This window comes from Homalodisca vitripennis, chromosome 4 (genome assembly GCF_021130785.1).
Source record: "Homalodisca vitripennis isolate AUS2020 chromosome 4, UT_GWSS_2.1, whole genome shotgun sequence".
NCBI classification, from domain to species: Eukaryota; Metazoa; Arthropoda; class Insecta; order Hemiptera; family Cicadellidae; genus Homalodisca; species Homalodisca vitripennis.
Window position 1 is genome coordinate 199,195,626 of NC_060210.1, and position 15,461 is coordinate 199,211,086.

At 35.2% G+C, this 15,461-nt stretch overlaps 1 protein-coding gene across 2 annotated transcripts in view; it reads left to right on the forward strand.

Annotated features, from left to right (window-relative positions):
• The window catches only part of LOC124360881, a 107,816-nt gene that overhangs the window by 34,668 nt on the left and 57,687 nt on the right, over positions 1-15,461 (forward strand). For both annotated transcript variants that reach the window (XM_046814857.1, XM_046814858.1), the window contains exon 8: positions 14,912-14,985. In XM_046814857.1, the coding sequence (XP_046670813.1) occupies positions 14,912-14,985 (74 nt within the window). The remainder of the gene's footprint in view (positions 1-14,911; positions 14,986-15,461) is intronic.

Sequence of the window (15,461 nt, forward strand, 5' to 3'; positions counted from 1 at the left end):
TAACCTAACTTCTGATAAAACTGTCGATAAAATTGCTACCTTACCACGTTTTGACCCCTAGAGTTTGACCCCTAGAGTTCTTTCGTGGACTAAGAAGAACCTACGTACCGATTTTCTAGTTTCTAGGACCTCTAGGAGTTTCAAGAGTTGTCGCACAGACGGTCAGACAGACAGACAATTGATCTTAAGAAGGACCTCTCGGTTCCTTAATAATTATGAGAAATTAAAAATATAAAGTCTACACTACTGTTTTTCTATTTTTGCCTAAAGTTATCCCATAACATGTCGAAGTATTATTGGTTGATATTTTGTAGTAAATTTACAATGCTCTATAAGACTTACACATAAATTTAAAGGAATGATGGGTCAATCTCCGATAAAGCTCCAATGTGAGAGTCACACTTTTCTATCCCAAAAACAATACTAAATGGTTATTTAATGCTGAAATTTCCAAATAACTTTTCACCGAAATATATTTATAACATCATTAATAAAATTTAGATGCATTTGAAAAGCAGTTAAGTTACGCCACTATTTTCTCGGTAAGCTGCAAAATTGCTGTTTTAAATAGTTTGTAACAATTAAAAATACAATTTAACAGACAGAACTTCGATTCCAGTAATTAGTTGAAACTTTACTCATTCCTGCTAATAGTATATAAAGAGTGCTTATTTGGTAAATACGGTTCATTGTGTAACAATAGTGGCCTACGTATAAAACATCTCGAAAACCTCCAATTTAACGATTATTTGGTCTAAAACTTTAACTAAGCACAGGAATTGATTTAATATAAACACGCATACACAACACAAATTTTAATTTGAGTATTGATAAATTCAAGTACTTTAAAATGAAATTTTCAGCTTTACTAGCAAAGGTTAAATTCAAAGTTCTGAACTTGTGTCGAAACCGAAAAGTACATATTTTCTAAACCTTTTATTAAAAACATTCCGGTTGCGCTTTATTTCCCGTTTTTCCAACAGTTTATAGCAGTTCAAACCTGACTGCAAGTACCATTTGTAAGTTTTAAAAACTAATAACTTTTACAATTTTAGATGCAAAACACCATAAGTATAGTTTCTACTTTTACACTTTAAGTTGTATAACTTAACACTTACAAATTGTTTTAAATCCCAAATAGTGTCATCGTTGACTTTAGCATAATAATAAAGTTCATACATATTTTTTAAGAGCTAATAGAAGTAAAAATTTGTTTTATTTACTATTACGATACAAAACTCAAATTTCGAAATAGAGAGTTTACTTGTGCTTATCTAATCTACTGTGCACATTATACGATATAATGAATGCATTTTTGTCCATTTACTGAATGTATTATCTTAGTAAAGGTTTATTAATATACAACTCAAATAGATGAATACAGTTACACTATTTTAATTAAAAAGCTGGAACAGGACTTTTTTTTAAATAGCGCAATAATAATTTCGTCACCAATTTTTGTCTATGTAAATATACTTTTATAACCAAATTGAGTAAAATGTGAAATAGGTCTCAAGTAGTACAATAAAAAAACAATAATGAGTTTTCGAAACAATAATACTATTAAAAAAAACCTAATTAAGTCCAAAAATTTGCTATATTTATGCAAAATTTAACACTGCAAATAAAACAAGTTAAGGAGATTTGTGTTCAGCGCACAATATTATTTGAAAATCCCCCCCCCCTGCAAGGTGATACACTTTTTACGAAATGCAAGGTGAGATTTCGTTTTATTCAAATTTTAATTCTGTTTTTGTCAAATTTTATTTTGCAAGAAATGTACATTTTTTACATTATAAAACAATAAGGAAGCTACAGGAAATATTTGTAAGTGGCGGTTACTAAGACATAAACGTATTCCGAATCTAAAAAAAGGATGAATAAGGCTTGTTTATTTAACTTAAATGTATCTAGTTTTTGAATGGCAGGCTGTTAGAATTATGAATGAATTATGAATTAGAATTATAAATTTTGAATGGCAAGCATCTTATCATACTAACCGTAGTGGACTCACCGTACTATGAGTAGACTATCCCCGCTGTCCCAAAGTCGGTGCCTGACTTGGCATAGGGGCTACAGAATATCAGGTAATGTAAAGCACCATAAAGAAATGTTAAGCTGGTTAATGTTATGTTACAATCAGCTGATGTTAACTTTTTTAATGGACTTAGTAATCAGCTGTTTTAAAGTAAACAAAAATACTCTCATAACAATAACATCCAACCAAGAATGCTCGTGGGGCAGAGCCCTATAATCGAATGTATTTCTAAATCGATAAAAGGCACATCTAGAGTGTAAGATCTTTCATTTGATACCAACTAGGTGTAGTAAATAATAATATTAGACACCTAAAATCGCCATATAAAAACCAAGAAATGTTTTTAGTGACTTACATTTTCTTACAAAACATTGTTCTACAGAAGATGCACTATATAAAATATTTTCAAACAAAAACTTTGACAGTGAGCTATGCACTTTTAATTTAACTCTTTACATTAAAGCACTATAAATAAAAATAATAAAATAAAAAAATAATTAAATTAATTAATTTTTAATTTAAGTATTTTATCAATGAAATTAAATTAATATAAATTGAAATCAAATAATGATTTATTTCTCTTTTTCTTATACATGCAAGGTAAATGTAATAATGTCTTAGTAATTAAGTTTTGATAATTATTTGTTTACTTTAGTAATGATGTGGCAGTGATAAAATAAAAATAAAAATGCACAAAATAAAATAGTTACAAACTGAAAGAGTTCATTAACATATAAGTTCAGTGGCGTAAACTACAATTTTAACAAATACGAACTTAGTATTAAGAAAGGATAAATGATAAATACAAATACAGATAATATAATAAAGAGAAAATTAGGATAATGTACTTTATCGCATTAATATAATAACCAGACTATATTACGAAGATTATTAAAAACTGATTGGTTAGACACAGTTTAATAATTTTGATATAATAGATTTAGATAAAAATGTTATTTATATAATTAAAAATACAATTTTTAATTCACAATTTTAAATACGTTCATTTATTTGTTCCAATACATATAAGGCAAATAATGGTTTACAATTAGTGTAATTTGTGTACCGGTACACAACATTTAACGAATTAATAATTTATTAAAGCCACAAATTACGAAAGTAATAATCTATGAGAGGTGTTCGTATTGTTATTCAAAGAAGGGGCTCATCCTCCAGTGGAGAGATTGTAGTCCGGTCCTGGCGCGAACACGGTGTATGCTAATTCCAATGCTAATGCCTTTACATGTTAGTATTGATTCTAAGGTCGCTCGCCAAGCATCTCACGTCGACCACATAATTATAAATAAACATTAGCGGGCGCCCCGGGCTCACAATTGCCCTCTACGGGAGAAATTTGAATTTAATATCGGTCGTTGTGCCTCCGTCCGGCGGAAAAACTTGGTCACGTGACCCCCACCCCACTCGACCACCCACTCCCACCCCCTTCTCTTGCCGGACATCCAAAACAAGTTCATTTTCGTGACTTAAATGCGAGGACTACCACTTTCTGTGCAGTAGAAGAGCGCTTGTTTATACCCTTTTCACTTTTTCTAATGAGCTTTTTTGTTTTAATTTACGATATAATTGTTACCACTCCAATACAATCATACAGTGTTACATATACTGCACAGAGCTAATATCTGTACTATCTGTTTTCGGAAGACTTTCCTGCGACAAAGGCTCGTACTTCAGTTGACTGACAAGAGCTTTCATATAATCGGCGCTTCATTACGTACCATTAATCATCATTGGCGCTTTAACATTTTAATGCGCCTTTTTATGAATGATCTAAGATCCCTTCCAGTATGCACTTTTTGTAGCCTTCGGCTTTTCCTTACCTTTCCTTAATCATCATCAGTGCTTTAACATTTTAATGCGCCTTTTTATGAATTAACTGATCCCGATCAAGTATGCACTTTTTGTAGCCTTCGGCTTTTCCTTACGTATTGAATGATGAATTTCCTTACGCCTTTTTATGAATGATGTAAGATCCCTCCCAGTATGCATCTTTTGTAGCCTTCGGCTCTTTCCTTAACAATCCTTAATCATCCATCATTGGCGCTTTAAAATTTTAATGCGCTTGTATGCACTTTTTGTTCCATTGCACACTTAGAATTCCATTTTTAAGGAATACTTATTGAAAGTAAAATGCATTTGTTACTTTGAATACTATATACCTACAATCGAAATTAAAATGGACATCGATAGGCTATGTGTTAAAAATTTATATTAAATGCTATATAACAAATGTTAACTCTATTATGGGAGATTTCCCAATTTTTTTATAGAAATTGCCATTTTTAATATTTATAGTCAGCACATTCACACCAAAATTACAAATTTCTTAGTCCATGTATAATGAATAATGTTGGGGATTTAATTCTTGATTCTTGAAACTGTGTTTTTTGTACATGAAAAAGTATTTCAAAATTCCTATAGGTTTCACTCACAAACCAGTATCTGTCAAATATATCCAATCGTTTATTTATGGTAAATGTGAAAGATTTTTTTAGGTAAACTAAGAAAGTGAGTAGTAACATATGTGTTTATTTATTAGACAACGTTTGTTGTAGAAAATGCGTGATTTATTATAACTTATACCATCAGGAAGATATTTATCTGATTAATATTTTATGTCGTTATTGCTAAATTTAAGTACGAAATCTAGTTAATTTTATATAAAGTGATCCTAGCTTAAAGCGTAAATTTACTCTCCTCATCTATCTATAATCTATTACAGAAGCTCAACTTGTCAGTCTAGAGAAATAGAAAAATAGACAATAGCAAATGTAGTTTGTGATGATGATATGTTGTGACGGGTTTACACCATGAAAATAGAAAAGTCTGAGAAGAAGCAAGAAATATACACGATGCTTTAAACAATAGTATTGTACTAGAAGAAGATAAAATATAACGATGTAGTAGTACGCTTGTGTCACGAAATAGGCTAAGATAAGGTTGCATTCAAAATTGCAAGTATATAACTTATTTCATTCTTGAGATACCTGGCGAATTGACAGACGATCATGAAGTAAAGAAATCTTTACACCCTCCGGAAGACGAAAGAAAATTTTTGCAAAACGTTCAGCCAAATCCTATAGAGTGACATGCGCCATCATGGTACAGTATGTTGGTCGTATAGAAATAAAGGTTCACGCAAAATTCTCCTAAGACACCGCACGGAAAGACTTTCAAAGATCTTTCCATGATAAAGTCCAAGGACTACAATCATATCAGGGAAAGGTTTTAAAGCTCACACCTGGAGGTTATATCTAAAAAATCAGGTGACATCTTTAGCGAAAGTGATTTTGGTGTTAACCTTAGTATTGATTCATCACGGTTAAAACCCATATCTTTATCGAGGGTTTGCTCTTTTCAGACTTTTGTTTCTTTAGGTACACATAATTCGTCAATAACACGTAATGATCTTAAAACTATTTAAAGGGTTCATAAATTCTTAAATCGAGACCTCAGAACTTTTAGAGATGGATCCTTTTCTCTCAGATCTCCAGCAGCAAGGTCCGGTCGGTACCACTTGCATAGACCCCCAGTAACAAGAGGGATAAAGTTTACCTCCCACCGTCTAAGTGGAGGTGGAGGGTGGAGGATGGAGGGTGGAGGAAAGATAGAGAGGAGAGTAGAAAGTTTGGCTTATCACACACACATGAGTGAATAGTTATTGCATACAGCGGGCCTGGCTGTAGCTGGCCAGTCTTATCGGGAGTCTGCCCTGTAGTTGGGCAACATTCTCATAGCCTTGAGTTAGTTTTTCTGTGATGAGAGTCCTTATCTCATTTTCTCATGTTTTTGATCCTGCAGGTACTGGCGTCAATTGGTCTTATCTACAACCGAAACATTATAAGTCATAGAACTTTTAACGGTGGAAGGAACATTGGGGATAACTTTAAATCGGGCAAATAAGCTACAGTTCTATTATAAGAGAGAGTCGAATTTCCAAAACGTTGGTCCGCTTTTCCTTCAGGATCCGACAGGACATTACTTCTTAAAATCATCTGGTTGTCCGGTTCTGCAAGAAATTTTGAAAGAAACCTCCTATAAACTTGAAACTAGGTACATAGGTTCTTCTTAGTACAAGAAATAACTGTATTGATTTCGGAATCAAAATGTAAAAGTGCAGTTTGCACTCCTGTTTGTTCCAATGTGCAATAACTATCTCGTTACTTTATGTCCAGTTCTTGGATAATTAGTTGTATCGGTCTATTAAGAACTCCAATATTCATTTTATAGAAATTCATATTATTTATTTTAAGAACAAGAGATTTTGAATTGATTTCCGTACATGTATTTAAAAGAAAAGGGTTCAAACTTCTTGAAAAATGCTGATTGCTCTTTCTGCAAATCAAACCCGCGACTTTGGTTGGATTTCTGGGGTAAAACGCAATATTACTCCTAGTCCCCAATAAAGGTAATTTAAAGTTATATAAATTAAAACTCAATTTTTCACAAGTGTGATTTCACAGTAGTTGTTTAAGTACACTATGCTGTATGCAACAGTAGGCTCAATGTTTTCTATGTGGTATGAACGTGATATTTATGTACCCGTGGAATATTACTTAAAATTATTTGAGTTACTCCATAACAGTAGGTTTATTCTTTTTTAATACTTGCACTTGAACAAAAAAGATAGATGGGGAACTCTCCCCGTGTAGCTGGGAAATTCATAGGTGTAACTGGGAAACACCCTCGTGTAACTGTGAAACTCTCCCGTGCAACTGGGAATCCTTGTGCAGCTGAGAAATCCCCCGTGAACTGGAGAACTCCCCTGTGTGGATTGGAAACACCCTCGTGTAACTGTGAAACTCTCCCGTGCAACTGGGAATCCTTGTGCAGCTGAGAAATCCCCCGTGAACTGGAGAACTCCCCTGTGTGGATTGGAAACACCCTCGTGTAACTGTGAAACTCTCCCGTGCAACTGGGAATCCTTGTGCAGCTGAGAAATCCCCCGTGAACTGGAAAACTCCCCTGTGTGGATTGGAAACACCCTCGTGTAACTGTGAAACTCTCCCGTGCAACTGGGAATCCTTGTGCAGCTGAGAAATCCCCCTTGTGAACTGAGAAATCCCCCGTGAACTGGAAAACACCCTGTGTGGATTGGAAACACCCTCGTGTAACTGTGAAACTCTCCCGTGAAACTGGGAATCCTTGTGTAGCTGAGAAATCCCCCGTGAACTGGAGAACTCCCCTGTGTGGATTGGAAACTCCCTCGTGTAACTGTGAAACTCTCCCGTGCAACTGGGAATCCTTGTGCAGCTGAGAAATCCCCCGTGAACTGGAGAACTCCCCTGTGTGGATTGGAAACTCCCTCGTGTAACTGTGAAACTCTCCCGTGCAACAACTGGGAATCCTTGTGCAGCTGAGAAATCCCCCGTGAACTGGAAAACTCCCCTGTGTGGATTGGAAACACCCTCGTGTAGCTGTGAAACTCTCCCGTGCAACTGGGTATCCTTGTGCAGCTGAGAAATCCCCCGTGAACTGGAACTGGAAAACTCCCCTGTGTGGATTGGAAACACCCTCGTGTAACTGTGAAACTCTCCCGTGCAACTGGGTATCCTTGTGCAGCTGAGAAATCCCCCGTGAACTGGAAAACTCCCCTGTGTGGATTGGAAACACCCTCGTGTAACTGTGAAACTCTCCCGTGCAACTGGGTATCCTTGTGCAGCTGAGAAATCCCCCGTGAACTGGAAAACTCCCCTGTGTGGATTGGAAACACCCTCGTGTAACTGTGAAACTCTCCCGTGCAACTGGGAATCCTTGTGCAGCTGAGAAATCCCCCGTGAACTGGAGAACTCCCCTGTGTGGATTGGAAACACCCTCTTGTAACTGTGAAAACTCTCCCGTGCAACTGGGAATCCTTGTGCAGCTGAGAAATCCCCCGTGAACTGGAGAACTCCCCTATGTGGATTGGAAACTCCCCCGTGTAAATGAGGAACTCCCATGTGTAACTGGGAAACTCCTTCGTGTAGCTGGGAAACTCACTCGTGTACCTGGTAAACTCCCCTGTGTAGCTGGAGAACTCCCCCCGCAGCTGGAGAACTCCCCCTTGTAGCTGGTAAACACCCCCGTTTAGCTGGTAAACCCCCCGTGTAGCTGGTAAATACCTTTGTAGCTGGCAAACTCCTTCGTGTAGCTGGAGAACTCCCACCGTAGCTGGAGAACTCCCCCTTGTAGCTGGTAAACTCCCCCTTTTAGCTGGTAAACTCCCCATTGTAGCTGGTAAACTCCCCCGTGTAGCTGTTAAACTACCCGTGTAGCTGACAAACTCCCCCGTGTAGCTGGTTAACTCCCCCGTGTAGATAAAGAACTCCCCCGTGTAGCTGGTAACCCCCCCGTGTAGATAAAGAACTCCCCCGTGTAGCTGGTTAACTCCCCCGTGTAGCTGGAGAACTCTCCTGTGTAGCTGAGAGATGTACTAAGTAGTAATACTATACACATGCTCTAGAATGTGCAAAGTATCAATGTAAGTGCAATGTAAAAATCATTGTCACCAGCAGAAATACTGAAAATCTGTATAGATTTTAATGTCGTACTTCCAACGTTTAATTTATTAGTCTACACCAGAAGCAAATTGTTTTCTGCTAAGAGAGGAGTAGTTGGTAACGATGATCTTACACCAAATCTAAGCAAGTTTGACACCATCGATGGACTTGTAGAAAACTCAACATTATTCCTTCCATAAATAGAATTTTTTCCATCACGAGATATGTAAAATCTCCTTCCGTTAAACAATAAAAAAGTTTAGCCTTTTTTGAAGGTGTAAGTGCTATTCTCCCCTTAAGAATCCTGTTTTCCAGGCTCTATAGTATTTATATTGCGGTTGTTAAGTCAGTCCAGTTTGAAATCCAGTTTATTGTGGCGAAATTGATATCAATTTCTAAATACCTGGAATGCTGGTTCCTGGTAATATTGATTTCTCCATCTTTCTCCAAAAGGTTTCTTAGTACAAAAATGCTGAGATTATATATTTTTTCATTTTCTTTAGTCGGAAGTAGAGTTTAATTCTTTAGTAGGAAGACTGTTAAATTTCTTCCAATAGTTTTTCGAACATTTCAAAAATTGCAGAAACTGGATAATTTTATTCCTTTAAGGGTTTGGTATGAAAATGATGTAATTTAATTATTGTGGTTTCTATTTTAAGTTATATGTTCCAATATTTTAATTAGTATTGTAAGGAGAAAGTTAAGTGATTGCTTAACGCCTAATAATTGCGTACTTCCTTGATGTTTTTATTGAAACGCGTTTAATATGGATGAATATATTTCGTAATATGTGTATTTGTTTCAAACTTTTTGCTTAATTTAAATACAAATAACACTCAAAATAATATTTTACTAAAACTACTTTTCTTAATAGATGTTTTACTATACTAATATGATGAAAAATGACAGAAGACTAAGTAGTAGGCCTACTATTAGCTGGAGTGCGAAAATCCTCGCCATTCCAAGAATTTTTAAGAAGCTTTAATGTAGCACAATAGGATATATAACGAGTGAAATAAAAATATGATAAGTATCTGCCAAGTTGATATAGTACGTTTTCTGCAACAGTAGGCTATGATATGCGTGTACGTAATATATATATATATATATATATATATTATATATATATATATATATATATATATATATATATATTAATTATGCAACACACAATGTTCATTTGGGTGATAATTTTGTTTATAGATAAAATATTTAAAAAAGATTGTCCAGTGGTTGCAATTATTTTTTAATACGCGTTAAGCGAAATTAGATGTAATGTCATTCGTGTCAGTCGCTCATTCATGTAAAATTATTCCAAAAACACATTGGGGGGGGGGGAATATACATTTTTTATAAAAGGAACTCGCCGTGATATGTTATTCATAACAAAGGCCAAGGACATGCTTGGTGGTGTCACATGGAGGGACATGCGTCATCATCGGAAACGATATTACACACATGTAAATCAAGTTTCATACAAATGTCAAATCTGTAGATCAACTAATTCTTAAGATACTCTGCCGACAGACGGAAGAGTAATTTTACTAGTCGTATGAGTCACCTGACTCTAAACCAATAAATTGTCGTGTTAATTCTTACAGTTTTTTTTATAACACCGATAAACCTTCCCATGTGTTTATCAGGTATATAAAATGTTGTATATTTTTCAAATTCGATTTTTACCCCTTTAGTAGTACCAGAATACAAATTTAAAATATACCCGATTACAGCCAGGCCAGCGATAGTTCCAACCCACATAAAATGAAATCGTCAACAAACCCAAGTCGGGTAAGTCTCGGGGCAGTTTCTTTTCTCGCCGGCACTAAAACTTTCTCTGCATTAATCCTTGTTGCATGACTTACGTTTATCTCGAAGTTTGACAGTTTCACCGAGGCTTCTCATCCGATCATCTCAAGGTTGACCGTCATCCAAACAGTTATTGTTCCTTAATATCTGAGTCGAGAATGTACAGGTTTGTTTTCTCTGTGTTCGAAGATTTACATAATCACAACACTTTATCTGTCTGGAATACTGTTTATGCAGATACAACCCTGGATGTAAGTTTAATTTGCATAATTTAATCGTTATTTTGTAACAACGATAAACCGTAGTTTCTTGAACCTTTTGTTAATCAGTTACATCAGTTACGTGTTGAAATACTAGTATACCAACGACAGCTTCCAAAGTCTGATAGAATGTTTATTTTTATTTTATTCTTGGTTGAGTTTCAGTACTTTGCCTTAAAATATAAGATTGTGCAAACGTTGGGGGGAATTGTGAAATCCCTACGAAAATGGGTATACATTTTTATGAAAATCTAGTTAGTTAAAAGTATATTACATGAAAATATTTTACAAAAAAAATAACAAAACAATAAAATACAAATAACAAAATTCTTGTCATATCCAAAGGATTTAGAGAGTGTGCAGGCATAGTTTGTGTTATTTTACAATGTTCCAAATAAATATAAAAAATAATAAAAAAAGTACTTGTCATTTTAACATGTAACTCTCTCATAGATTATATTATTCATATTTAATAAAACTGGAGAATTTGTGATTACCATTGATTATTGTCAAATAATGGACAGTTTTAAGAAATCAGACATTTTTTGCTTTTAGGATTGCACATTTTCTTACATTTCTCTACTTTATGCCCTCACCTTTTTGTTTTGTCATGGGATTTTCTAAAAGTAAGAGAAAATAAAAAATAGTCATTTAAAGCCCAATTAAAAAAAAAAAAAAAATAGGAGAAGTAGTAAAGTTATATTAGTTCCTGCTATATATCTTGTGTTAAAATGGTTAAAATTTTTAAGAACGAGATATCTGCCTCTCCAGTTAAAAGTGAGGAGTACCTCAGGGACGTTGTTTTGGCCCCGTACTGTTTAATCTGTACACTTCTGGCATTTATATGTACGGTGATGGGTGCCAGCTGTACTTGGCCTACTTTCCTACCTCAGTTAGGGTGACCATTGTCCATATTAACTCAGACCTTGAAAAAATGGCCTGGAGGCAACGGTCTGAAGTTCAGTAAAGGCAAGTCCAATGTCCTTCACTTCACGTCAACCCACACAATCTGGTGCTGACATTGATGGACTGAGGTGTGGGGATCATTCTTGATGGTGATTTTAGCAGTCTTGACTCTCTGCATCTTGTTTAGAGCGGTCTTCATTGCTGATCAAGTCACTCAAACTATCCAGCACGTTTTGGCAGACCGAAAGCCCTGTTCAGGTTTAAAAGGCTGCTGCCGGTATTAACTTACAGCTGCATGAGCAGAATCCATGTTTTTCCGTTATTTCCTGGAAACAAAATTTCGCGGGCTGTTGTGAGTCATATTTGAAACCTCTAAACTGTTGCACGCTCATTTCAAATTTGAAGCAATTCCATCACTTATCCCTCCATCGGGAGGTTATTCAGTTCCTGCCAATGGAACCCGTTTGTCCTGAATGGTCCACAAGGTTCTATCACACAAGGAACCGCAGTGCCTGAACAAGCGATAGTTATCTGCTAAATTTATGTGAGACGTGAAGTCGGGAGGAGGAGCTTCTCATTTTATGCCCCTGAATTGTAAAATAATCTTCCTAGCCTAAAAAAATATTCAAGAACCGATTGTAGTAAAATGGCATTGAGGTTTTCCATATAAAAATAATGTTAAGCCTCATGCAGTTTTACGCCCTTTTGTTGCATCGTTGTGGCCCAAGTAATGATTTTTAGTTTTTTTTTCGATATTTTTATTGGATATTCAGAAACTTTTGTGGTACTTATATTTCAACTATAAAAAGCTATGTACTTAAAACAAATTGATTAGCGTTTGGACGAGTTTCAATTATGTTCTTAAATGAAACATTTGACTTAACGCAACGACAAGTAAGGCAGTAAACTGCATTAGGTCGTCCATTGTTCGTATGTAGAAACATTTAATTATTGTTATTTTTGACAATTAACTTAGTTATGAAAACACGATCTTTTCTTCATAACCAAACCTTCCATCGCCAAAAACAAACTTCAAACAAAGAACTTAGCTAAGCTGTTAGGTGATGAGGATTTTAGTAATTTCTGTTACACAAGTTTTAAACATGCAACTAGATTTGAATTATGTTATTGATACTTTAGTAACAATTATATTTCATCACATTCTTATTTGCTATTTAGTATTAGTTCAGGGCCATTTGTGATTAGAGTTTTTCTTTTTAAAGCAGTGGCAAAAGATTTGTGTAAATAAATAAATTTGTATTTATTTATTATATAGATTATGAACTATATGTTGAGTAAAACTGATCAATCTAAACTGTCACTGTACACTGATCAATCATGATTCATGTACATATTATTATAAAACCAATTGCACAAACGAAAGTTAAATATATTATTTATAAATGAATAAGCCAATAACAATCGCTGTTTACATTTAATTATTTCGAACAGTTAATATTTTTACGATATTTGAGCATAAATTTCGCAATAACTCTTAATTGATATAATAACAAAAAGCCGCACTCATAAGAGGATTACTGGAATGTATTAAAATTCCGTAGAACCCTCAATTAAACGTAATATAGTAACATAATACACGCTTCACTGATTTAGGGGTTGATTTTATTCCTTTGGCCTTTCGATACTCGGGCAACTTCGGCTCTGCTCGGTCTTGTTCGTGTCAGGCTTTGTTGTTTGAGATTCACATTTGAATTCCCAGCAAAGTTATTGTTAACCGAACCCAATAGTAATTTTACGAATTCGCCGCAGTAATTTAAAACATTTGTGATTTGATCGTGAAATTCGGTTCCATTCGCTGTGTTTTCTTATTATCGACTCCTGATTTAAAGCCAATTTAAACTCTACGTGTATTAGAATTGGAAGACTATGTGTATCACAGAAATTTAAAATCAGTATATATATACGCTTACTTTCTTATATCAAAGATTTCTGGACACATAAAAATCCAATATTTTTTTATCTTTTAAACACAATAAAAAAATATTATGATAATATAAGCATCAATAAAATCTGTACACTTTTCTCCTGTACAATAATATTTTTGCGATTTATCTTTGTACAAAATTATTTAATAATTTTGCTATTAAATTGTGTAAATAATAGCGCCTTCAAAAAAGATGACGCAGTAAAATTGCAGCAATGTACTGCAGCATTAGTATTTAATTTTTTTGAAGGCGCTCCGTTCCGTACGAATAATGTAAAATTTATTTCCGACACGGTTTTTGACATCGACGAGACAAATCCTGTCGGTCGACTCGGACTCGGACAATATTAGGCGAGAAAGATGATGTTATTTTTGCGTATGACGGAGGATGATGCATGGTACCCGGCGTGTGTGTGTTTCCAATTATAGCAAGCACAACAGTGCCGGTTGTGTTAAGGTGGACGCGGTATGTTTGCTTAGGCCGCAAGACAGCCCTGTCCACTCCCCCGACCCCTGGGGACGCTCCCCAATCGATTTACTCCTCCCCTCTAAGAGGGAGACAATTTGAATAATCTAGGACGTGGAGCAATTCGCAGTGTCCATCTGCGAGGTATCGACCGGTCAGCTCTAGCTCGTCTAATCCTTTCATCACACACACATGCACACACACGCACACCCGCACTCTCCACCTCCACCTCCGCCTCCGCCTCCCTGCCGGACCCGGGGTCATCCCTCCGCCTCACTCCGGGACATTTCTGTTCCTTTTTTAAATTTACAATAGAGTCCTCCAACTGTGCTCAGGACAGGACAAATATTGTGTTATTTGTTTTTGACCTGTGTAGTATCTATCAACTTTAATCTAGGTTATGGCTATTTACGTTTGACATTTTTATATTCTAGGAGTGGATGTCATTTTGACAAAGGCAGTTATAAGAATCTTAGTGCCGCTTTAAAGTCGAGTCGAGCGATTTTAAAATCGATTTACATACCTAGGTCTTGATACTTATTACGTCACTTGAAGGAAATCGAGTAATCTTGACGCCCGTCAAGAGCGCCGTCAACAACTGCCCTTCTGTGTTTTATAGAGAACGTATTTTTTAGTCACGTGATAAGGTTATTTTTAGTAACTTAGTCATGTGATCATATACAACCTAGATGTATAGTGTACAGTGTTTAATATTGGGTTCGAACCATATAAGTTTGGGTGAAATTTCTCTTGTGAATTTAACTTTACTTGATGTTAAAGTACAAGCCAATATATCTTCGTATATTTATCGTTCTGAATTACTGTAAACTTATTCTGAATCGAGGACCATCGTGTTCACAAAAGCGAGGAGAACCTGTCGTACTGTGATTTTTGGAATTTGTAACCAATTAAGTATAATTGCTAATTATTGTGAATAAATGTAGCTAATGTAAGAACAAACAAGTGACTAACAATGAACTAACTGTATTGCAGGACAAATGGCAACCCGTCAGAGCAGCGAACTGGACACCCTCTCGGCCAGTCAAACCCAGAGTTCCGTCAAAACAGTAAGTTTTATTATTTTATTAGACAATGTTTATAATATATAATGGCAATATGAAACAACAGTCCATTAAATATATAATTTACGCCACTATAAAACAGTGTACACATATGATAATGTATAAATATAAAGATAAGAAGTCATTAAAACATTATACATTAAGTTTAATTTTCACTTGAAGAAATGTACACAGTTTAAAAACATATTCTAATGGCGTTTATTTTGTTGGACAGAATGAACTATGAAAGTATAACAGGATTTGGGACATTTGTCATCGTTATAGGTTATATAAGGTATAACACAAAGTTTCGAAGATTTGAATCTATTCTCTTTGTCAGGTGGGTGAGGCATTAATACATACAAAAATAGAGACCAGAAAGAAGTAAAGGTATTTATTATTGTATGTATTAATACCTCCTCCACCTGATGAAGACTATAGATTCCAATCCTCGAAACGTTGTGTTATACCATTTATAACCC